This window comes from Vicia villosa, unplaced genomic scaffold, assembly GCF_029867415.1.
Source record: "Vicia villosa cultivar HV-30 ecotype Madison, WI unplaced genomic scaffold, Vvil1.0 ctg.003521F_1_1, whole genome shotgun sequence".
NCBI lineage: Eukaryota > Viridiplantae > Streptophyta > Magnoliopsida > Fabales > Fabaceae > Vicia > Vicia villosa.
The window spans coordinates 60,479-86,678 of NW_026706227.1; the positions used below are offsets into that span (position 1 = coordinate 60,479).

Consider the following 26,200-nt stretch of genomic DNA (forward strand, 5'->3'; position numbering starts at 1 on the left):
ACTTCAAGGTCAGAAGATAAGAAGATGCTCTGCACTAAGCTGTTTGACTTTGATATATTCAAATGTTGTATCAACAAAAATCAGATCAGAAGCAAGTACAAGATGGCAGGCTACGTTGACTGACAAAAGGAACGTTAGAAGCTATTAAAGGAAACATCAGTTAAAGCAGGAAAAGCAAGGCTCGAGGTAGTTGACAAAAGAGTGAAACATTAAATGTAATGTTGTACGGATCACACAACGTATTAAATGCTCCCAAAGGTCATCTTCTCAAACGCCTATAAATAGAAGTTTTGATGAGAAGCTGAATACAACACTTTGCGCATACATACAGAAACGCTTTCAAATTCAAAAGCTCTCAAACTTCATCTTCAACCTCACTTCATTACTGTTGTAATATCTTAGTGAGATTAAGCTTAAACTTTAAGAGAAATATCACAGTTGTGATTATAGCTTTTAACAAGCATTGTAATACTCTTGTAAGAATTTATTTACATTTATTTGTAAAGAACTAGAGAAGATCAAGTTGTGATCGGATTCTCTAGAAAGTCTTAGAGGGTATCTAAGCATTGTGTTCCTAGAGTGATCAGGTTGTGATTAGAATACTCTAGAAGACTTAGAGGGTATCTAAGTGGAAAACCATTGTAATCAAGTGTGATTAGTGGATTAAATCCTCAGGTGAGGTAAATCACTCTAAGGGGGTGGACTGGAGTAGTTTCATTAACAACGAACCAGGATAAAGATCATTGTGCAATTGTTTTTATCTTAAGAGTTTTTAAAGTACACTTATTCAAACCCCCCTTTCTAAGTGTGTTTCTATCCTTCACATAGGTTTGAAGTGGTCTTCAAGCATGCCTACAAAACAAATTAAGTTTTGTTAGGTACCCAAGTGGATTTGGGTCCATCATAGTTAGTTCCTTTCTTAACCTCTACATAATGTCCACTAGGGACACTAAAGTTTCTTACATAACAAGCATTGGGTGTGTGACCAATAATACCACAATAAAAACAAGTAGGTTCAAAGTTACTTCTATATCTAGAAGGATGAGATTTCTTCTTAACAAAATTCTTCCTTTTAGGATAATGTTGCATTACTTTAGGCTTGTTCACTTTCTCTTGAATTGGTTGGTTACTAGCCTTGACAAATATAGTCTTGTTGGAACTTGGTTTATCAAATTTAGAAAAGCCAAGTCCGCTTTTATCATTGGAGTATCTTTGTATGCTAAGAACATTTTGCAATCCAATTTGCCCCTTTTCATATCTTTCTAAAACACGTTTTAATTGGACAACTTGGAAGGAAAGTGATTCACAATTCTTGCATGCAACATTATCTTCTTGAACACTAATCATTTTTTCTTTTTCATCTTTATGTTCTTCTTCAATTATTTTAAACTTCTCTTCTAAAGATGATATTATTTTCTTTTGAGATGAGATAGTTTTATAGAGAATTTTGCACTCTTTTAATAATTCATCTATTGCACCTTGTGCACCATTATCAAAAAGATAATCATCATAACTAACCTCGCCTTCTTCATCATCTGAGTGATGTGATGCCATAAGTGCTAGATTTTCACTTTCGCCACTTTCGGAGTCTGATGAAGAACTTAATCAATTATCTTCCCATGATATGTAGGCCTTTTTATTTTTGAACTCCTTTTTGCCTTTGAATCCATTCTTCTTAGAGAGTTTTGGACATTCTGGATTTATGTGTCCTTGTTTCCCACATTCATAGCATGTAATTTCTTGTGATGAAGTGGATTCTTCTTTATCCTTATGCTTTGATAACTTCATTCTTTTGACATAGTTAGCATTATCAATATTATTTTTATGACTAAAAAATTTGCCTAACCTTTTTACAAGAAGCAAGAAGTTTTCATCTTCATCCGATGCATCTTTCATTTGGATTTCTTTTGAATCTACCTTTAATGCAATGCCTTTGGATTTCTTCTCTAAGTTCTCATACTTTTCCAATCTTCCAAGTTCCGTCTCATATTCTTGAAGCTTTCGAAATAATGTTGCGGAAGTTAATTTTGACAGATTTTTCTTTTCGGATATCGCCGTCACTTTTGGTTGCCACTCCCTTGTCAAAGATCTAAGCACCTTAAGATTAAGTTCTTCGATAGTAAGGGTCTTACCAAGTGCCTTCAAGTTATTTGTCAAATGTACGAATCGTTTTTGCAAATCGAGAATAGTTTCTCTAGGCTTCATTCTAAACAGTTCGTACTCTTGACTTAGAGTATTCAATCTTGATCTTTTAACTTATGTGGTACCTTCATGAGTTTCTACAAGAGTATCCCATATTTCCTTTGCTGTTGTACTTGCCGATACTCGGAAAAATTCATCCATACTAAGAGCACTTTGAAGAAGATTAATCGCCTTTTTGTCAGCAATAACCTTCTTTCTATTGTAATCATCCCATGACGCTTTAGGTTTATTCGATCCAACGCCATCAACGACAGTTACAAGAACATGAGGACCTTGTAGGAAAGCCTCCCATACTTCATCTCCTTGTGCTTCTAGATGATCCTTCATTCGAATTTTCCAAAAGTCAAAATATTCACCACAAAACAATAGAGGCTTGTTGTTACTACCACCATCTTTGAAAACCGGATTTGCGGAAGCCATTCTGGATCTTTAGGAACAAGTTACCTATAACTTGCTCTGATGCCAAATGTAAGTATCAGATATGCCTAAGAGGGGGGTGAATTAGGTTTTCAAAAAATAATCGGTTTTATGAGAATGTTTTTACTAAATTTTTGGTTAAGTGTTTGAAGGTTTTGGATGGTTCTTATCTTTTTCTTGGTAATGGTGATGAAAGCGATAAAATGCGGAAAGGTAAAGAACACAACGATATATACTGGTTCCCCTCACAATCCGAGAGTACTCCAGTTCCCTTTCAAACACGAAAGAGATTTCACTACAGTTAGAATGATTGTACAAGCCTATGCTTACTACCTAACCTATAGGGTGATCAAAGGTTCTTAACACCTTTAAGATCAAGCAACACCACTTACTTCCAACAATCCTGGATAGTAAGGAAAAAATATTCTTTTGAATCTATACAAGAGTTTTATGATGAAATATGTAGAGCAATATCAATCTTGGATTGATCTTCTTCTTCAAGTAAACAATTCTCAATATGTATATAAGTGTTCACAATGTATGCCTGAAACTTATAATAATTTCTCAATGAAAATGTGTATGATAAGTTTCACTAAAAAATTATGGTTGGTATGAACACTTGAAGATATTGAAAGATGAAGAAATTTTATGCTTATGAATTGTTAATGAAGAAGGTGAATAATGAATATGAAAGATGTAGAATATATAGTGTGTTAAACACCCTTTTGAAAGGTCATTTTTCCATGAAGCAATGCAATGATTAAGTGAAGAAAATATAATTTCGTATGGGTGAAAACATGCAATAGAAAAACCCACTGGTTCAGTAGGAACCGGTTCCTGCCTGGGACAACCCGGTTCCTGCTGAACGTTACAGCAGAATATTTGAAATTTTGAACTTGAGAACCGGTTCCCACCTAGGGACAACCCGGTTCCTAGTAGTAAACCACAGAACTGAAACAAAGCTGCAAACTGGAACCCGGTTTCCGGATAGGTTGGAACCGGTTCCTGGAACCTTTACTTAGGATTTTGACTTTTAAAAAGGTTTCAAATGTAACTAATGTATGAAATTTTGTAATATGTTATGAAATACATGTGGAATATATTTGTGAACATTTATATATCAAAGTGATAATTATTTATACCTTTGGTGCTTTAGCTTGATATACAACTTCACAAATCTTCAAGACTTGAAATAATGGGAATTTGCTTAAGACTTGATATTCTTTTTGCACATCCTTTATGAAAGTTAATATCCACATTGTCTTCATCAAAACCAAGTATGATTGAGAAGCTTGCAATTACAAATTCCTTAAAGATCCTTGAAAAAATTGCATCTGCATTCATAACATCGCATAGCAGGTTTCTTACAATAGGTTTCTCATCCTTCCTCGCTGTTTATTTCAGCATCATGGATCTCGAGCAATCAGTAAAAAATCTTCAGGCTCAGAACAACCAGTTCCAAGAGATGATCCTTTACTTGGCCAAGGGGCAATAAGAATTGAAGGCACTCCTGATCGAGAAGGATAAGAATCAACATAAACATCAAGGTAGTAAAGATAATCGGAAATCCAAACCTAAGCGATCATTTACTCCATTGCACATACCGTTGTCTCAAGTTCTGCAACAACTGCTCAATCAGAACTTGATAACTCTATTGCCTCCATATTCATTTCCTATTAATCCCACTCCTAGGTATAAGTACCATGCTAGATGTGCTTATCATTTGAATAGTCTTGGCCATGATACAGAGGATTGTTGGCAATTGAAGCACAAGATTCAAGACCTCATTGATGACAAGGTCATTGACTTCAACTCACTTGAGGAACCTCATATGGCTAATGTTGTGTACAATCGGAAAGGTCGTAATAAACACAACCAATCTGTGGGGACAATTCTGATCTCTACACTAGTTCCACAACAAGGACGCAAGTCAGATGCACCTAAGCGTCAGTTCACAAAGATTAATATGTCACTGGCTCAGGCATTACAATACTTGCTGAAGTCAGAGTTGATTACTTTAAAGGACCCCCCTAAGAATCCTAGTACTTCCGCTCGCGGCTATAATCCTAATGCGAGATGTGCATACCACTCCGGTATCCCTAGTCATGATACAAATAGTTGCTAGACACTAAGAAACAAGATTCAAGACATGATCGATGCTGGTGAAATTGAATTCAACCATCCCAAGATTCATGTAGTGATCACTACTCCCAGGCCTAATCACGACAAGACTGATTAATGTCTAGAAGGATGAACTTTTTAATCATTAGACTTATTCTCATGCGCAATTTCTATTCTGTTTGTTTAAAGATTCGACTTATGATAGACATTATCTGTTTTAATAATCATCATCAGTGCATTGCATATGTTTCTCTTGAATAAATTATTTCGCTATCACTCATTTTAAATTGTGTATTTACTTTGCATATGTTTTGTGATATTCGACTCCTGCTAAAGCTATATGCCTTTTGAGGGAGGATGACGAAAACGATACCGCAACCTCATATAGTATGCTTTTGAACAGACTATGATGACGAGGTACATGCATTGTGTCATACCCCAAATTTGTCCTACCCCTTAATTTTTATCTGGTTTATACTTCCCATTTCATATGCATACCTCCATTAGGGCATTTGCATGACTTTGCATTCATTCATAAAAAAATAAAAAAAATAAAAACATTTGGCATGGGGTCGAAGATATTGAAAAAGGGTTCTTTTTGTATGCTTAAGGATACTTCAATGGAGGGTGACCCGTGGTAGCACTTGGATTCTCCTCAACTCGTAAGACTATCTTTCCATCAATATTCATTAGAATAAATGGGAGTAAGGTCCGTTATACGAGGATTTCTTTAAAACTTCTAAATCAAGATGTATCTCTTAATGGTTATGAGTCACCAAGATGATTGGAGATTGGCTATGTTTGAATTCTTTCATGGTGTGTAGTGATATAAAGCATTTGTTCCTTGGTTCGTCCACGTTACGGATTTTGGTACATTTTGAACAAGGTAGAAAGATAGTTGCAAAATGATGCAAAGTTTGAATACTTGGAACAATACAGTCTTTGTTTCCAATATTAGGAGAATTGTTCAAATCTTATTTTGTCTTTTGAGACACGAAACATCGTAAAAGTACCAAGTTTCAATGGACATAGAAGTTACTACAAGCCGGTATTTGAAAGCATTTATCAAAGAAGTTTGGTAATTAAGAGATGCATTCAAGGTTTGCTGCATTGTCCTCGAGAGAGATTTCAAATTGACTAAAAAAAGAAGAGAGCATGTGTGCTTCAAGAGGTACATGTCAACCATGCCCAGAATCAATTTCATCTAACCATGTTCCCATTACACCAAAGTTTGTTCTACAGAATAGTTGAAACAAATAACAAAAATCAAGGCTGAGGCAGTTCATGACTGATCCAAATTAGCCCGCAAGCATGCCTCGACTCTAATCCAGCCACTTGCATTAAGAAATCCCAAACTAGCTCAGTCTAATCTTGCCCTGCTTCATGTCGTACCCGGAGCAACTAATAGCCTTTTAACCGCACCATACTATGCCATAAACCTCCAGCCAAAAACAGTCCCTGCATCATTACGAAAAACCATAAATCAGTGCTACAATAACCAAAACCATACACTGCACTGTGGTGGTCGTTTTCTTTACCTCCCCGTTTCACTTGGGAGGACGGCACGCTAAACCCTTCACGCGAAATTTGGAAGGAGAATGCGCCCGTGGTGGGATGAATTTTATTTCAGTTCTTCCTACGATATCACACGAACTTTCTTATTGGTCCTACGAGTAGGAAAGGGAAAAAAAGATCTCAACTAAACCCTAGGAGTTTGCTAAGTGTGGGGATTTCACCTAGACTAGAAATTCTGGAGTCCGGGAGGTCGGTTACACATAGGGAAGTGTTTAAACACCCTACATATCTGTAGTACTCTACAGAAACCTTCTCTGTGTCATTGTGATTGTGTTTGCTGCTAATGATTGGGAAAGTTTCTCCTTTGTATTAGGAGAAGGAATTGAATTGAATAAAAGAAAGACAGACAGACAGACAGACTATTTTTGGTATTTTATTAGCTCGCTGAGATTCCTTGTGAACCTCATGCCTACATATCCCTAGTGGAAGTCAGAGCTTAATGTAGTTCGGGGAACTAACTAGGGAAATTAAATGTTTTTGGGTGCCTTGCTTGAAGCTCAAGGTTGAAGCTTGGAATTAAATCTCTGTTTACAGTAAAGAGACATGAAATCATCTTTACAGAGAGGTATTTGTACTATTCTACCACAAACATTTAAAGGAGTGACAGAATAACTGGATTCATTTCATTCAAGAGGGGGACCTTACTTGTGTATGTGCAAGTATACCAGTCAAAAGCCTCTTTAATGAAAGAAAGTTGCTCATCCAAATTAGGGAAAGTTACCACATGTCTGGGTTTTACTGCCAGCTCATGCCTTTCAAAATCCTAAATGGGAGACTTGATTAAAATTGAAATTGAAATGGAAATGTTTGTTTGTTTGAATGTGTGTCGCTACCGCGAAAAATAAACAGAGTCGCCACCAATATATTTATCCCATAAGGGAAAGGAATATCAGAAAACCTAACAAAGGAAGGAACAGGGTCTTGCGACCAGAGAATCAAGGTACGGGAGTCGGTTACGCAAGGGGAAGGTATTAGCACCCCTCGCGCCCATCGTACTCGATGGTATCCACCTATGTTTGTTTCTATCTAAAGGGTGTATAACTATGTCTATGTCTAAATGCGAAATGAATGCACAATGTAGGGAAAATAAAGAATTGTACTCGCACGGGCCCTACCCCGCTGCCTACGTATCCTTTTCAGGAATCAGAGTTACCGTAGCTCGGCTAAAGATTTTCTGTTTGTTTTTGTGTTTTTTAGTTGGGCGGCGTTAACGCTCACGCTCTTGCACAAGGGGACAGCCTAGGATGCAATGGAGCGGAGATAACTTGCCCTTAGAAAGGAGAAAAAGAGATTGGTTTGTATCTTTTAAGGGTAATTCCATGATGACGAGAACCCACTACAAGGTCTCGCATCACTTCCTCACTTTTGTTTTAAATCTGACCATTTATTAGGTTTTTTGAAGTGTTTTTGATTGGTGTTTTTTAAGGGGATTTATTTGTGACTTAGATCATACCAAAAAGGATTTTGTTTGTTTTTGAATATTTAGAGAACGCACATCGAGGCCTACGCCCCAATCGTTTCTCTAAATAACGGTTAAGAAATACACCGAGGCTTCACACCTCAATCATTTCTTTTCCGTTTAGTAGAAATACAAAAAGGAGTTCTTTTGTGAATATTTAGAGAATGCACATCGAGGCCTACGCCACAATCGTTTCTCTAAATAACGGTTAAGAAATACACCGAGGCTTCACACCTCAATCATTTCTTCTCCGCTAAGTAGGAAAGAACATACATCGGGGCCTACGCCTCAATCATTTCTTTCCTACCATGAAATATAGCAATGGTATGATCTTCATCGGTTTTTATTAAGTATTTTAAAAGTTGAAAAGAAAAAGAATGCAATAGGGAACTAGATCTAACATTTTAATCTATGTTATGAATTATTTCTAAAAGGAAATGGGGAAGAAACTAAGCATTCTCAATATAAGAAAATATTCACAAAGACAAAAGGAATAAACTCTAAACTATTTATGAAAATACGTACACAAACAATTGCATTTTTATTCACACTCTAAAGCTATTTTGAATTAACAAAGAAACCATTTATTTATTATGACTTATCAACCAATTAAAACTCAAAGAAAATACCAATTAAAATTGATTAAAAGAAAATAAAGTTTCTAAAATATCTAATTGGGTGAAAAGGTTTTTTGTTATTTTTATTTAAGAAAAAGAAGTGGATTAATATGCAAAAGAATTAAAAGAAATCAATTTTTATTAACGGCAGGGGGTAAATTGGCAATTTCTAAATGAACTAAAATTAGTAAAAAGCAGAAACTGGGCCCAAGATAGGGGGTGGCGAAAGCAGGGGCGCGCAAGGCCCAAAATTCATTAGCACGTGGGTGCAGGCAAAACAGAGGTGTATTTCCAGAAGTGAGTGCAAAGCCCACATGCGCATGGCCCAATATCACATTATCTCATTTTTCATGTCATTTTCAGCATTTATTCTATTTCCTTTTTTATGCTCAGCATGTCACATTAATTATCATATGATTCACATGCATATAACGTGAATGAAGATGATGCACTCTTATCAATTGGTCACAGGTTTTCTTTAGTCACTAAATGCCAAAAAGTTAAACTCAGCCAATCACGTTGCTACACACACGGACTAATCATATGAATGAAAACAAAATACAAATTAATGGGAGCCTAAGCCAATGCTAACGCGCCACGTGAGCAAAAACAGAAAGGAAATCATGAAATGAATTCAGACGCCGGAACCACCGTCCGGTCGTCTTCTCCGGCGAGCGCCACCGTCCGCCGCCGCGACTCACGTCCAGAAAACCACCAAACCACCACCATTTCACTCGTTTTTTCGCGTAGATTACAGATCCGGCCTTAGTTTTCCACAATATTCCCTCTAACATGCAAACCGAAATGAATTCTAAAGCCCTAACATGCCCTAACTTCATGAGAATCAGCAACATTCACGTTAATCTATTGCTAGTCGTACATAGAGCAAGCATGGGACCGCAAAACACAGCAAAGCGCAAGATAATCATACATATCCGAAAGAGTTGAAATCTTGCAAGGCACACACTCACAGTCATTGTCACAAGCATATGAACTGACATGAAATCTCAACCAAATGCATCTATCATTCTAAACAACGCTATCATACCATGGAGTTTCAGATTCACTTACTTGTAAACTCTTGAAACGACGGTAGCAGAAAGCTGCGCGGATCCGAGTTCTCAGTGATGATGCTCGTGCTCGTTATGGATTCCTAACCGCGATCGGAGACATGAACTCGTGTAAGCTTGACTGACGGATCTTGCAGCTGTAGTGGAGGTTTGTGGCTCTCGGAGGTAGCGGCGATGAGTGAGATTCACTTTGCTTTGGTTGTGGAGATTGAAAAGGAAGAATGAAGACGGTAACTGGAGGCAGAGGAGAGGGGTGGTTACGGTGGCCGGAGTTGGTTGGAAGGGGTGGTTATGGTGGCCGGAGGTAGTTAGAAGGGGTGGAGGAAGGGAGAAGGCCGAGAGAAAAATGGGGAGAGTGAGGAGGGATTTTTCTTTGGGGTAATAGTGTGAAGTGAGTTTGTGAATCGTGAAAAATGAGTGCAAGTGGGTGTGATAGCTTTATATAGGGAATACATGAGTTTCCTCTTTGGTGAATGGGAGAAGTGGGACTTGTTGTGTGGACTTTCCTTGCAAACTTAATGAACAAGTTTCTGCATTTGTAGTAAAACCCCATGCAAACTTTTACGAACTCAGCATTATAGCTTGGCTTGATATGGTAACAAAATTGCATGGCTATCACACTTGGCTAGAGCATCCACTTTAAGCCTCCACATCTCTACTTATGGCCCGTTGTTTGCGTCGAGCTTACGCTCATTGGAAAGAAGGAGTGTAATGGAGCAACTTTGGTGTTGAAAGAACTTTGAGGTGGAGCCTAGGGGTGCAAGAAAAATAGCCATGAATATATGAGATCCTCACTGCTAATGCCCTGCACACGCGTGGCGCCAACCTGGCCTGTGTCTTATCCAAAACATAGCTTGGCAAGAGTATGACTTTGAGTCCTTATAGTTTACTCGTCACACGTTCAAAATCAATGATCTTGAGTCCATTAGATAGAGGGCATAGCAAAGGATGGTTTAGTATCAGTTTGGATTCACATAGAAGCTTATGGAGGGAGAAAATTGCACTTGAATCTGGCACACCATGTGCTTGTGGAAATGCCCCACGCATGCAGCAAGTCAAGGCTACGCCAGATGCATACCATCGGCTTTGTGAGACAGCGACTTTGGGCACTCATAATTGCTTCAATATCCACTCACATGGCTCAATTCTTGTTTCAATGGATAGAGGGGATGGAAAGGAAGAGATGCATACCAAGTTTGCATTCATAGCCCTTTTATAGAGCTCTAAAGTCAACCTGAAACTTGGCACGCCACACGTTTGATGAAATGTCAGGTCACGACCCAGTCCATGACCTGAATTGTGACTTGGCTCGAATGACTTTTCAGCAACTTCAAACCACTTTATCTCTTCATACGAGTTTCAAATGAAAAAGTGTCCAACTACAAAGTTGTTCTCCTCCATGAGAGGAACAACTTTGATGTTGGACATTTCTCCAAAAAATGCCATTTGCCACGTGTAATTCAGTGCTGAAGTGGACTGTTCATCAAGCTTTTAAGAGCCAAAAAAATTTCTAAGTACAAAAACTTTCCTTTTTTGATTATTTTGCTATTTTTGGCAACTTTTTGTCGAACTCCCGATTTTATCCCTTCTTCGACTTTTCTTGATTAATTCTCCACCAAAAGTCGATATTTGAATAATTTTCCGATTTTGACCCAGAAGTCAACCGTCCCGATTTTTCCGACTATTGATGAAATTCCCGATTAAATCTCTTCCACTCACATCCAGTCAAACAAACACATCCACACGGTCAGTATGAGAAGTTTTCCACACATAGAAGCCACTTCTGATTAAATGTTGACCAGAAAGTCGACTGGTTGACTTTGGTCAAAGAAACCCTGATTTAAAGAACCAAATGATTTGCAAGCTTGTACCCTCTAATCAATGCCCTGATTTAAAGCAGAGAGACGCTCCGATCCAGGAGGATTTCAATGAACATAGAGCCACATGATTATACCTCAGTTTTTCCATTCTTTGATCCAACTTCTTTGCAATGGAGCTTTTCTTGCTAGCCCTTGAATAACACCTATGGTATGAATGCATGGATATGGATTATGACCTAGGTGATGTATATGCATGAATGCAAAGCCTAAGCCAGTTAGAAGTAAAGGGGTAGGACAAATTTGGGGTATGACAGCTGCCCCTATTTAATCATCTTAAACCTGAAGGTGAGATTGGCGTTAGCCTTTCGAACATTCAAGGTAGAAGAAGATTAAATATCAAAGTACCAGAAATTTGTCTTGAAGAGGAGATGGTGTGAGTGTTATCTTTGTTTGATATCTGCTGGGGAAGGAGATTTTTGCTTTTCTGGTGGATATATTTACAGTGAACAATGGATTTGGATGGAGATAGCTTATAACGTGGTAGCGGTGCCGACACGGGGTTTTCAAAGAGAATGGTTGTATGAAACAATGATCGAAAGAATAAGACCTCGTGCGATTTTGCGACTCAACATCAGGACTGAAAGGAATAAGATCTCGTGGCGATCTTATGACTCGACATCGAAAGAAGATCTCGTGGCGATCAACTCGTCAACAGAAGAAAAAGGGGATAAGATCTCGTGGCGATCTTATGACTCAACATCGAAGGAAAATCTCGTGCGATTTTCCACACTTTGGAAAGGAATAAGATCTCGTAGCGATCCTATGACTCAACATCGAAGGAAAATCTCGTGCGATTTTCCACACTTTGGAAAGGAATAAGATCTCGTAGCGATCCTATGACTCAACATCGAAGGAAAATCTCGTGCGATTTTCCACACTTTGGAAAGGAATAAGATCTCGTAGCGATCCTATGACTCAACATCGAAGGAAAATCTCGTGCGATTTTCCACACTTTGGAAAGGAATAAGATCTCGTAGCGATCCTATGACTCAACATCGAAGGAAAATCTCGTGCGATTTTCCACACTTTGGAAAGGAATAAGATCTCGTAGCGATCCTATGACTCAACATCGAAGGAAAATCTCGTGCAATTTTCCACACTTTGGAAAGGAATAAGATCTCGTAGCGATCCTATGACTCAACATCGAAGGAAAATCTCGTGCGATTTTCCACACTTTGGAAAGGAATAAGATCTCGTAGCGATCCTATGACTCAACATCGAAGGAAAATCTCGTGCAATTTTCCACACTTTGGAAAGGAATAAGATCTCGTAGCGATCCTATGACTCAACATCGAAGGAAAATCTCGTGCGATTTTCCACACTTTGGAAAGGAATAAGATCTCGTAGCGATCTTATGACTCAACATCGAATCGACATCGAGGGACGGAAGAAGACATTGCGTCAGACACTCATCAGAGATTGAAGATACCTCGCATCGGCACCGTAGTTGGAAGTGTTTGTAGTATGATAGCAGACATCAGGCAAAGTTTGTGCAGGTAACAACTCGAGAGGATGGGTCATTGTTCTGATTCAGCATTGGCTCCTATTATCTGGCTTATGCTTTGTATGCATGTTTGAGTTTTTACGGCGTAATGATCCACTGTAATGGATATGCTACGCTTTTGAGGATGCAATGCTGTATGTAATGGATTCTATATGCAAAGAGTGCCAAATAAAGGCCCTGGTAGAACAGAAGAGTAGGATCATTGGGGTCCGTTGCCTGTGATCTTGAGACGCCATTGTGGGTGGGCGTTGGAAGCTTCATAGTGCCAAAGATTACTGGCAACTGTGTGGAGGATTAGAACATAACTCTATTGAGGAGGAAGTGACTTTGCTCGACTTTCTTTACATCCTATACTGCTCGGGGAATCACAAGTTTTTTTGAGAGACCATTCTTCGTCTGCCATATGGAAGGGGAATAGGGACCTTTTCACGTGTTCCATGCTTACCAGTACTGATGAATTATATTCTGGAACTTTCATGCGGGATGATGATGACCTTTGTGTCACGTCATGAGTCAAGATGATGGCTAGAACCTGCAACCTGCACAGAAAACAACGTTTGGATGCAGATGGTGCCCCTTCGAGCACTTTTATGTTTATGTAACATCGTGTTTCGTTTTGATTTTGTGATTATTATCCCCATGTTTTCAATGCAATGTTTAATAACGAATTAAATCACACCTCGCATGCGAAAAAAATGAAAAGCAGGAAAGAACACTTCTTATCAAAAGATCATTTTATTGATGGAATGCCTGTGGATAGGCTTCTGTACAAGGAAGCAACTCCTAAATGAGGTAGTTGCGAAAAGGAAAATAAAATGCAAAAGGCAAAACGGCAAAGAGAAATGCTCGAGTTTCCATTAAAACTGATATTGCTACAATTCCCATATCCTCGATCCTCTCAATGCTTTGCTTCAGAAGGGTAATGGTTGGATTGATCTGTCCGTTCTGCCAAGGGCGTATAGTGGTCTTTGTGAAGGATATTCAGACTGCAGCCTCTCGCTTTTGATCCCTAACTTTTGCCTGGATCGCCCTTTCGGGTTTTCAATCCAGCGGGATACCCCTTTTTGCCTAAGTCGCCCTTTCGGGTTTTCAACTTAGCGGGCTATTCTCTTTTTTGTTTTATCCCTAATTTTTGCCCAAACCCTTTTGGTTTGCCGGGATGCCCTTATTTTTGCCTAGGTACGTCGACCTAGCGGGTCTTTTATGCGTAGTATTTTTTGACTGAGTCTGAATTGACTGGAAGCGGAACGTCTTCCCCATCCATCTTTGTCAAGATTAAAGCACCACCTGAAAATGCTTTCTTCACAATATATGGTCCCTCATAGTTGGGAGTCCATTTGCCCCTTGGATCGGTGTGAATTGGCAAGATCTTCCTTACGACTAGGTCACCTGTGTGGAATTCTCGAGGCCGAATTTTCTTGTCATACGCTTTCTTGATCCTCTTTTGGTACAACTGGCCATGGCAGATAGCAGATAAGCGTTTCTCCTCAATTAGATTGAGATGATCAAGCCTCGTTTGAACCCATTCAGTTTCATCGAGTTTGGCGTCCATCAAGACTCTCAACGAAGGGATTTCCACTTCGACAGGTAGCACGGCCTCCATACCGTAGACAAGAGAGAAGGGAGTTGCCCCAGTTGAAGTACGAACCGAAGTTCTATAGCCATGCAAAGCAAATGGCAACATCTCATGCCAATCTTTATACGTTCTAACCATCTTTTGGACGATCTTCTTTATATTCTTGTTAGCAGCTTCGACTGCGCCATTCATCTTTGGCCGATAGGGTGATGAATTATGATGCTCAATCTTGAATTCTTCACATAACTCTGTCATCATTTTGTTATTAAGATTAGACCCATTATCAGTGATGATCTTGTTTGGAACCCCATATCGGCATATGATCTCTTTCTTGATGAAGCGAGTAACGACTTGCTTGGTTACATTCTTGTAAGAAGCCGCTTCAACCCATTTGGTGAAGTAGTCGATAGCAACAAGAATAAATCTGTGTCCATTCGAAGCTTGCGGCTCTATCCGTCCGATCATGTCTATGCCCCACATAGCGAAGGGCCAAGGTGATGTCAGAACATTCAAAGGAGTTGGAGGAACATGGATTCTGTCAGCATACACTTGACATTTGTGACATTTCTTCACATACACATAACAATCACTTTCAATCGTCATCCAATAATATCCTGCTCGTAAGATCTTTTTGGCCATAGAATGTCCATTGGAATGAGTGCCAAAAGATCCTTCATGAATTTCCCGCATGATCAATTCCGCTTCGTGTCTATCCACGCATCTGAGCAAAACTGAATCATAGTTTCTTTTGTACAGGACGTCTCCTGACAAGAAGAATTTGGATGCTAACCTTCGAAGCGTTCGCTTATCACCAATCGTAGCATCTTCGGGATACTCTTGCTTCTCAACGTACCTCTTGATGTCGTAATACCATGGCTTTTCATCATACACATCTTCGGTAGTGAGACAATGAGCAGGGAATGCATGGGCAGGCTCTTTGTAACGGAGGATCGTTATGTCTGGCACTTCTTTGGGGAAGCTAACTCTGAACATAGCAGCCAAAGTAGCCAAAGCATCTGCCAATTGATTCTCCTCTCGGGGGATGTGATTGAAAGTGATCTCCTCGAAAGCGGGCAGCAAATCCAAGATATAGTCCTTATAAGGAACTAAATTGGGGTGTCGTGTCTCCCAATCACCTCTCACCTGATGTATAACCAAGGCAGAATCCCCATAAACCTCAAGGATCTTGATCCTCATATCGATGGCTGCTTCGAGACCCATTATGCAAGCTTCGTATTCTGCCACATTGTTCGTGCAATCAAAGCATATTCTAGCTGTGAGAGGGATGTGAGTTTGACGAGGAGAAGTCAAAACTGCCCCAATACCATGGCCCATAGCATTTGATGCACCATCGAACGTGAGAGTCCATCGCTCTCCTGGTTCGAGTCCTTCATTATCATCCAGTTTCATGATATCTTCATCAGGAAAGTCAAACTTCATTGACTGATACTCTTCTAATGGCTGATGAGCAAGATGATCTGCAAGGACACTTCCTTTGATGGCCTTCTGTGTGACATACTGGATATCGTACTCTGATAAAAGCATTTGCCATCGGGCTAGTCTCCCTGTAAGAGCCGGCTTTTCAAAGATGTACTTTATCGGGTCCATTTTGGAGATCAATAGAGTGGTGTGAGTCAACATATACTGCCTCAGTCGGCGAGCAGCCCATACCAAAGCACAGCAAGTTTTCTCGAGTAGTGAGTAGCGGGATTCACAATCGGTAAACTTTTTGCTCAGGTAATAAATGGCGCACTCTTTTCGACCAGACTCGTCATGTTGGCCCAGCACACACCCCATAGATCCTTCAAGCACAGTTAAGTACATAAGAGGGGGCCTCCCAGGAACCGGAGGCATGAGAATTGGCGGCTCTTGGAGATACTGTTTAATCTTCTCAAAAGCTTCTTGACAATGATCATCCCAACGGATATCTTGATTCTTGCGCAGCAATTTGAAGATGGGTTCACAGGTGTCAGTGAGATGAGAAATGAACCTGGCTATGTAATTCAATCTCCCAAGGAACCCTCGGACCTCTTTTTCATTCTTTGGTGCTGGCATATTCTGTATTGCTCTTACTTTGTCAGGGTCGACCTCAATCCCTCGTTGGCTCACAATGAATCCAAGTAATTTTCCAGATCGCACTCCAAAAGTGCACTTGTTTGGATTAAGCCTCAACTTGAATTTACGCAAACGAGCAAACAGTTTCTCAAGGTATATCAAATGTTCCTCCTCAGTTTGGGATTTTGCAATCATATCGTCGACATACACCTCAATCTCCTTATGGATCATATCATGGAAAAGGGTCACCATAGCTCGTTGATATGTCGCACCAGCATTCTTAAGACCAAAAGGCATCACCTTATAACAATACGTACCCCACGGAGTGGTAAAAGTAGTCTTGGTCATATCTTCAGGAGCCATTTTTATTTGATTATAGCCAGAAAAACCATCCATGAAGGAGAATACTGAATACTGAGCAGTGTTGTCGACTAGCACATCAATATGAGGCAGAGGGAAATCATCCTTCGGACTTGCCCTATTCAAATCTCGGTAGTCGACACACATGCGTACCTTTCCGTCCTTCTTAGGAACAGGTACTATGTTTGCAATCCAAGGGGGGTACTCACACACAGATAAGAAACCAGCCTTCAACTGTTTTTCAACTTCTTCCTTGATTTTCAAAGCCATATCAGGTCGAGTTCTTCGTGGTTTTTGTTTTACCGGCGGACATTCTGGTTTGAGAGGTAGCCTGTGCATAACTATATCCGTGTCTAAACCAGGCATGTCTTCATATGACCAGGCAAAGATATCGACATACTCTCGAAGCAACTCAATCAACCTTCTTTTTACATTACTCTCCAAAGCGGCACCTATCTTGACTTCTCTCTTTGCTTCTTCTGTACCGAGGTTGATGATTTCTATGGCTTCCTGATGTGGCTGAATAGATTTCTCTTCTTGTCTCAGAAGTCTTGCCAATTCCTCGGGAACTTCACAGTCTTCCCCACTATCCTCATCAGCTTGGTCAATTGGATTCTCAAGGATATTAAGACGTGGAACTGTAACATTATCATTTTTGATGGAATTCGAGCCAGATCTGCACGATGGATGATTTATGCCTTAGAATGCAACACATAAAAAGAAAAGGGAAAAGAAAAGCTTTGCCATTTTTGAAAAAAGTTTTTAAAGTAAAAACAAAAATGAAAGAAATGGAACAGTAATTGCATGCGAAGATATGATTTTCATTCAATATTAAACAAATTGAAACAACATGGGGCCCTTCTTTATACAAGCGGTCAAAATGCTTAGGGCGAAGCATATGACTTATCGAAACAAGAAAATTACATCTCCATAAAAGTGACTCTGGGGACATCCAAGATAGTCCAATTGTTGAGCTCCTGTCCAGGCGCAGCATGGCAAATGAATCTGGAGAGATCTTCTTCATCATCATCATCCACGGCGAGAACCTGACTTCCAGAACTGGTGCTTGCACTGACGAACACTTGAGAAATAGGGGGAATCACCTTCTTTCCAGGCATTACGCTGAGCTGAGTAGAGGAAGATGGTTGATACCCAAGGCCATACTTGTCTCGCTTCTCCTGAACATCAATCAGCTTGCCCCAGGCGCTATGGGGAGTACCAGCTTCTAAGAAGGCCTTAGCATCATTCAGAGACGAGAGGGGTGCTCCGAGTTCTTTCTTATTTTCAACCACGGGGAGTTTATCAACCGACACAATCTCTAAGGCCTGAAAAGGTGTCTCTTGTATCTCTCCCTCCACTTCAACATAACGGTAAGACGCCAGATTATTGACAATCAAATCCTCTTCACCAGTGATCACAACAATCTTATCATTCACAACAAATTTCAAGCACTGATGGAGGGTAGATGTCACAGCCCCAGCAGCATGGATCCAAGGGCGACCCAAGAGGCAAGTGTATGAAGGGCTTATATCCATGACATAGAAGGCAATATAGAACATGTGAGGGCCAATCAAAACAGGTAGATCAATTTCCCCTTCTACGGACCTTCTAGAGCCATCAAACGCTCTGACACTCATAGTGCATGGTCTCATCATAATCCCATCCATACTCAGCTTAAACAAAGTAGTCTTGGGCATCACATTAAGAGAAGAACCGGTATCGATCAGAACTCGAGATAACACAGCATCCAGACACTTGACGGAGATATGTAACGCTTTGTTGTGTGCTCTACCCTCAGGTGGAAGCTCATCATCAGAAAAACCCAAACAATTACCAGCAGCAATGTTGGTGACAACCCCTTCAAACTGAGGCACGGTAATGTCTTGAGTTACGTGGGCGGAAGCCAGAACTTTCATCAGAGCATCACGATGAGCTTCAGAATGTACCAAGAGAGACAAGATGGAGATCTTGGCTTGGGTCTGATCGAGTTGGTCAATCACTTTGTAATCACTTTTCTTAATGATTTTCAAGAGTTGCTCGGCATCTTGTGCATTACGTGTCACAGGAGGATCAACAGCAACTTGCTTTCCTTTTGCTTGTGTACTAGCCTCTTTATTGGTCTCCTTAGGAAGCGGAGGAGGGGCAGCAAAGATCCGACCACTACGGGTAATGCCACTAGTGCCAGTAATATTTGTGATACTCGAAGTACCCACTGGAGGACAGTCAAACTTCTTCCCTTGAATGTACACGGCATTATAATTCCAAGGAACAGCCTTAGAATCATTCACAGGAGAGGGAACAAGAGACGAGGTTGAAGGAGTCGAAGGAACATTTGGAACTTGAATAACCAACGGAGTCCTCGGAGCCTGAATGACCAAAGGAGTACTCGGAGCATGAATGACCAAAGAAGTGTCCTGAGTCTTTGATATCTCAGCAGGGTAGTAAGGGATCTCTAAAGTAGCCACATCTTTGACAGGAACGACCCTTTCCACTCTAAGAACACCTTCATCCATTAATTCCTGGATTTCTTCTCTCAACCTAGTACACTCCTCAGGATTAGAAGAACATTGCAAACAGTAGTCATGTAGTTCACACAAAACCTTTTGTTGCATAAGATACTCTCTGATAACTGCTAGCGGCATCCTAACCTCATTAACATCATTTACCAGGATCTGATCATCGCATAACTCAATAGCGTTGGTCGTACCAGCATGAGGAGGCATAGGATTATTCTGCACATTAGGACCAGTAGGAGCAAACGAGATAAGCTTGTCGTCAAGGAGATCCTGAACCTTCAACTTGAATGCTCTACACTTTTCAATAGTATGGCCTGGGGCCCCTGAATGAAATTCACATCGAGCATTAACATCATAACCAGGAGGGAGAGGACTAGGTGGAGGCCCCAGTTCACGGAGTTGTACCAATTGGCCAGCAAGCAGCTGAGGGAGAAGTTGGGCATATGACATCGGAACCGGATCAATACGCCTATCTTGGAATCTTGTTCTTTGTGGGCCCCTTTGACCTTGAGGCCTAGGGTTCTGTTGACGATTCTGAGGAGCAGCAGCTTGTTGTTGTGGTACGAAAGGCTGTTGGGGTGCCATCCATGGTTGTGGAAGAGCAGCAGCATATGCCTGAGGGACATATGGACCAGGAACAGCATAAGGCATCGGATAATAAGGAGGCGGAACAGCAGAATATGCAGGAGCTCGGCTTTGGTCAACAGAAGCGGTGCTAGTCTCACCTTCCTTCTTCTTCACAAACCCAGAATACGGCTTCTTACCATTACCACTTGAGTTGCTAGGATTAGTAACTCCTTGAATGGTACCAGCTTTGACACAGTTCTCAACCCTCTCACCAATGATGACCACATCCGAAAAGGAAGGAGAAGTATTACTAACCATGTGCTGAAGATACGGCCCTTTCAGAGTTCCCATAAACAGATCAATCAGTTCTCGGTCCAATAAGGGGGGTTGAACTCGAGCAGCCAGTTCACGCCATCTCTGGGCGTATTCCTTAAAGGACTCTTCAGATTTCTGTGACATATTCTGCAGCTGGGCACGGCTAGGAGCCATAGCAGTATTGTAGTGGTATTGTTTCAAGAAGGCATCAACAAGTTCTCCCCAAGTACTAACATTAGACCTCTCGAGTTTCATATACCACTCCAACGGAGCTCCAGTGAGACTATCCTGGAAGAAATGCATAAGCAGAGGTTCGTTCTCAGCATGGGCGGCCATCTTACGGCAGTAGGAGCGAATGTGAGTCTCTGGACAGGTAACTCCCTTGTACTTATCAAAATCCGGCACTTTGAACTTCGGGGGAATGACAATCCCAGGTACCAAGCACATAGCAGCAGTGTCGAAACTCGAAGTTTTAGCAACCTCAACAGCCTTAAGGCGTTCTTCGAGAGCTTGGTACATCTTAGCAGTCTCATTCAACTCGGCAGTAAGATCATGTTCAAGATCAATAACCTCATGGTGGTCGTCCACTACTTTCAGTGTCTCATTAATAGGAGCCTCTTTAGTTTTCACCCCTCCGTCAGCAGAATTGGTAGGAGTATCTTTGACCAAACTAGCGACACTCTTTCTGAGTTCATCCTGTCCTTGAACAACGGCATGGAGAGTCTCCATAAGTTGGGCCATTCTTTCCCCCATAACATCCATATCCCTACGGAGGGCAGCTTGATTCTGTTCAAATTGTTCCATGATTCTCTCGTTACTCCTGGTGCGGTAAGGATGTAAGAAAGTCAGCTTCGTCGTCGGGAAAGAAATCTGTTGCTGAAAAGGACCCCAATTAGTTTCTTGTGCAATAACCTGAAAAATGCAATGTGATAATGTGAATGTATGAGTGCATGTGCGCATATGATGTGTTGTGTCATTTTCAGGGTATCCAAAGTAAGATTGATAGTCAAGAACAAATAACAACGTGACGAGAGAGATATCAAGTGAAAACGGAAAGCAATTCATTTCATTCATAATAGCCCCCTGAGGCGAGTAGGTTCAAACACAAATAACAATGTTTCAATATAAAGAGCAATAGAGACCCCATCCAACAAATCTGGTGGTGATCTACAAACAAATTCAATTATCAATTCATCTCAATGTAGAACAAAGGCCCTCCTTGTCTGAAATGGGCGTCACTCCACTTCTTTGTTTCGTCAAATAGCTTCTTAGTCGTCTCCCGATCTCTTCCTTTGACAAGGCTTTGGATCACTTCGTCCTTTCGGAATAACTGTGTGTCTAGATTCTTGCAGCAATCCCTAAGTTCATCACACCCTTTGCATTCTGGGATATAGGTCTTCTCAAGCGCATTTGCTTCACTCATCATTTGATCTCTGAGCTTGACATTCTCTTCAGCTAGTCGGGCGGTGCGGAGGTGGCTTCCTTTCAGTTGGGTCTCAACTGCTATTCTCTGAGTGGTCTCTTCTTCCAGTTTCTTCTTCATGGTCCTCAACTCATACTTGGTTTCTTTCTCCAGTCGGAGCTTGTGGGCTTTCAGGTCTTCTTGATACTCTCGTCTGAGCTTCTCTTTTTCTTCCTTTATAGCCTTTTCTATAACCTTTTGAGGGTCTTCAGTAGGAGCAACAACAGCTTTTCCGTCCTTTTCAGTTCTAACTCTCTTCCTGGCTTGAGAAGACTCTCCTTTGAGAGTTTTAAGTTCACGGGCCAGTTCATTCTTTGTCTGTTTAAGGAAATAGCGCTTCAAATCCATATCCCTATCTTTCTCTTTCAGTCTCAAATTGGCGACGCGGACCTGGTCAAAACGTTCCCTTGATACCATAGTTTCTGATATCTTCGGAGGTTGTGCATACAAGAGAGGAACTTCCGGGAATGGTAACAACAGTGTCTTGACTCTCTCCTTAACCCAATCGGTATAGGGCTCCATAGCAATGGCATTCTTGGCTCCCAGAGTGGATCTCTCACCTATATGAATGTTATTCCAGGCCTTCCTGATTTCCTCAAGCGCTATAGGGTCAGCTCCTTTCTCAAAGTATACGGATTGGTAAATCTCCCTATCCGAAGGCCCACTCTTCATGGTATAGCCCAACTGACGAAGAGCTAGAACTGGGTTGTAGTTAATACATCCTTTTGTCCCAATGAGCGGGACGTTACCAAAGTTTCCGCACCTGATAATGACTTCAGATATGCCTGTTCGGAATTGATACCATACGATGTCGTTTGCAGTAAGTCCCATGATTCTCTGAGACCATTTCTGAGTAGAGGTAACAAACGGACCACTAGCAGGCAAGTGAGATTTGAACCATTTGTATAACAGCGGCAAGCAACCTCGAATAGCCCCTCTTTTACCATGCCGAGAGTGAATGGAATAATATGTGTCAGCCAATAGGGTGGGTATTGGATTCTTGTCCATAAAAAGACATATAGCAGCCAAATCAACGAACTTGTGAATGTTGGGAAACATCACAATTCCATAGATCAGAGCGGCCAAAATAGCATTGAAAGCCTCCCATATTCCTTTGTCAGCAAACTCTTGAGCTTTTTCAACCAGGAAACTCATGTAGAAGCCATGAGTATCACCATTCTTCTTCCAGTTATCATGAACATCTCCCAAGCTCAAATAAAGAGCGTTGGCAATGTAATCCAACCTAGGTTTCTCTGGGACACAAACAAAAGGCACTCTGTGTTGAATCTTGATGTTGAGGAAGTAAGAGTACTCTTCGAGAGTGGGAGCTAGCTGATAATCTGAAAATGTGAAACAACGGATATCTGGGTCGTAGAACTGAAGAAGAGTAGATAAGGCCCATTCGTCGACACGCGAATACAGAAGAGATAATATGTTGCCATAATTGTCACTGAACACTGTTTCATTATGACCAGTGACCAATTCACCCAATTGTCCCAATTGAACCATACCCTCGCGATGGAAAGTATAAGTGTGTGTGCGCCTTGTAGCTCCTTGATTGACGGTCACGTTGTTATCCATTCTTGACAGAGATTGATATTTTCTGGATACCCTGAAAAATGACATGCAAATGAGAATTAACCTTTTTTTTTTTTCTTTCTTTTCTTTCTTTTTTCTTTTTTTTTTTTGAAATGTAAACATGCTATGATGAAAATGATGCAGATTGGGTCCCCACGACATAGAGGGACCAAGGCAATAATTCTGAGCAAGAAGACGTCATAGGATCAAAGGTCCGGCATAGATCAGAGAACCAGAAGAACCATAATCATCAACGGAACCAAATAGTCACCAACGGTACCTGTCATGTATATCCCTCCCCACTCACGGGTGTAGTCTAGGTCAGGGTAGGTCAAAATGGCAACCAGCGTTATCAGTCCTCCTGAGGCACCAATGTTGTTGCATCTACATGCCAACAATGATACCCCGTTTGGACCTCGACTGGGCGTGGGTCTCATGATCGCACTAGACAAGACCTGACATCTCATCGGCGTCATGACTATCCACTCTATCCTAGGTGTCCTATGTGTCACTCTGGCCTGGGTATTGGGCCTTTTACCTCATAAAACAATCCCACCCAACCTGCAAAACAGAACAGAAGACCCCAAGGAACACAGAATATAATCCATATGCATGATGTGCAAACAGAAATAAACATGATATGCTAGCAGAAGAATAAACATGCAAACATATATACAAGGTATAGACATAAAAATAAGTAAACACCCAGTAAATAAACAAACAAACGCAGGCTAGGATCGACTCACTAAGGATGGACCAGCAACAGGTCTAGCAACATCCCCAGCAGAGTCGCCAGCTGTCGCTACCGCGAAAAATAAACAGAGTCGCCACCAATATATTTATCCCATAAGGGAAAGGAATATCAGAAAACCTAACAAAGGAAGGAACAGGGTCTTGCGACCAGAGAATCAAGGTACGGGAGTCGGTTACGCAAGGGGAAGGTATTAGCACCCCTCGCGCCCATCGTACTCGATGGTATCCACCTATGTTTGTTTCTATCTAAAGGGTGTATAACTATGTCTATGTCTAAATGCGAAATGAATGCACAATGTAGGGAAAATAAAGAATTGTACTCGCACGGGCCCTACCCCGCTGCCTACGTATCCTTTTCAGGAATCAGAGTTACCGTAGCTCGGCTAAAGATTTTCTGTTTGTTTTTGTGTTTTTTAGTTGGGCGGCGTTAACGCTCACGCTCTTGCACAAGGGGACAGCCTAGGATGCAATGGAGCGGAGATAACTTGCCCTTAGAAAGGAGAAAAAGAGATTGGTTTGTATCTTTTAAGGGTAATTCCATGATGACGAGAACCCACTACAAGGTCTCGCATCACTTCCTCACTTTTGTTTTAAATCTGACCATTTATTAGGTTTTTTGAAGTGTTTTTGATTGGTGTTTTTTAAGGGGATTTATTTGTGACTTAGATCATACCAAAAAGGATTTTGTTTGTTTTTGAATATTTAGAGAACGCACATCGAGGCCTACGCCCCAATCGTTTCTCTAAATAACGGTTAAGAAATACACCGAGGCTTCACACCTCAATCATTTCTTTTCCGTTTAGTAGAAATACAAAAAGGAGTTCTTTTGTGAATATTTAGAGAATGCACATCGAGGCCTACGCCACAATCGTTTCTCTAAATAACGGTTAAGAAATACACCGAGGCTTCACACCTCAATCATTTCTTCTCCGCTAAGTAGGAAAGAACATACATCGGGGCCTACGCCTCAATCATTTCTTTCCTACCATGAAATATAGCAATGGTATGATCTTCATCGGTTTTTATTAAGTATTTTAAAAGTTGAAAAGAAAAAGAATGCAATAGGGAACTAGATCTAACATTTTAATCTATGTTATGAATTATTTCTAAAAGGAAATGGGGAAGAAACTAAGCATTCTCAATATAAGAAAATATTCACAAAGACAAAAGGAATAAACTCTAAACTATTTATGAAAATACGTACACAAACAATTGCATTTTTATTCACACTCTAAAGCTATTTTGAATTAACAAAGAAACCATTTATTTATTATGACTTATCAACCAATTAAAACTCAAAGAAAATACCAATTAAAATTGATTAAAAGAAAATAAAGTTTCTAAAATATCTAATTGGGTGAAAAGGTTTTTTGTTATTTTTATTTAAGAAAAAGAAGTGGATTAATATGCAAAAGAATTAAAAGAAATCAATTTTTATTAACGGCAGGGGGTAAATTGGCAATTTCTAAATGAACTAAAATTAGTAAAAAGCAGAAACTGGGCCCAAGATAGGGGGTGGCGAAAGCAGGGGCGCGCAAGGCCCAAAATTCATTAGCACGTGGGTGCAGGCAAAACAGAGGTGTATTTCCAGAAGTGAGTGCAAAGCCCACATGCGCATGGCCCAATATCACATTATCTCATTTTTCATGTCATTTTCAGCATTTATTCTATTTCCTTTTTTATGCTCAGCATGTCACATTAATTATCATATGATTCACATGCATATAACGTGAATGAAGATGATGCACTCTTATCAATTGGTCACAGGTTTTCTTTAGTCACTAAATGCCAAAAAGTTAAACTCAGCCAATCACGTTGCTACACACACGGACTAATCATATGAATGAAAACAAAATACAAATTAATGGGAGCCTAAGCCAATGCTAACGCGCCACGTGAGCAAAAACAGAAAGGAAATCATGAAATGAATTCAGACGCCGGAACCACCGTCCGGTCGTCTTCTCCGGCGAGCGCCACCGTCCGCCGCCGCGACTCACGTCCAGAAAACCACCAAACCACCACCATTTCACTCGTTTTTTCGCGTAGATTACAGATCCGGCCTTAGTTTTCCACAATATTCCCTCTAACATGCAAACCGAAATGAATTCTAAAGCCCTAACATGCCCTAACTTCATGAGAATCAGCAACATTCACGTTAATCTATTGCTAGTCG

At 40.6% G+C, this 26,200-nt stretch overlaps 1 protein-coding gene across 1 annotated transcript; it reads right to left on the bottom strand.

Moving 5' to 3' along the window:
• Nucleotides 1-21,420: 21,420 nt before the first annotated feature.
• On the bottom strand, nucleotides 21,421-23,277 carry LOC131641114 (uncharacterized). The gene has a single exon (XM_058911441.1). The coding sequence runs from the start codon at nucleotides 23,275-23,277 to the stop codon at nucleotides 21,421-21,423; it is 1,857 nt and encodes a 618-aa protein (XP_058767424.1).
• Between the last annotated feature and the right edge of the window lie 2,923 nt (nucleotides 23,278-26,200).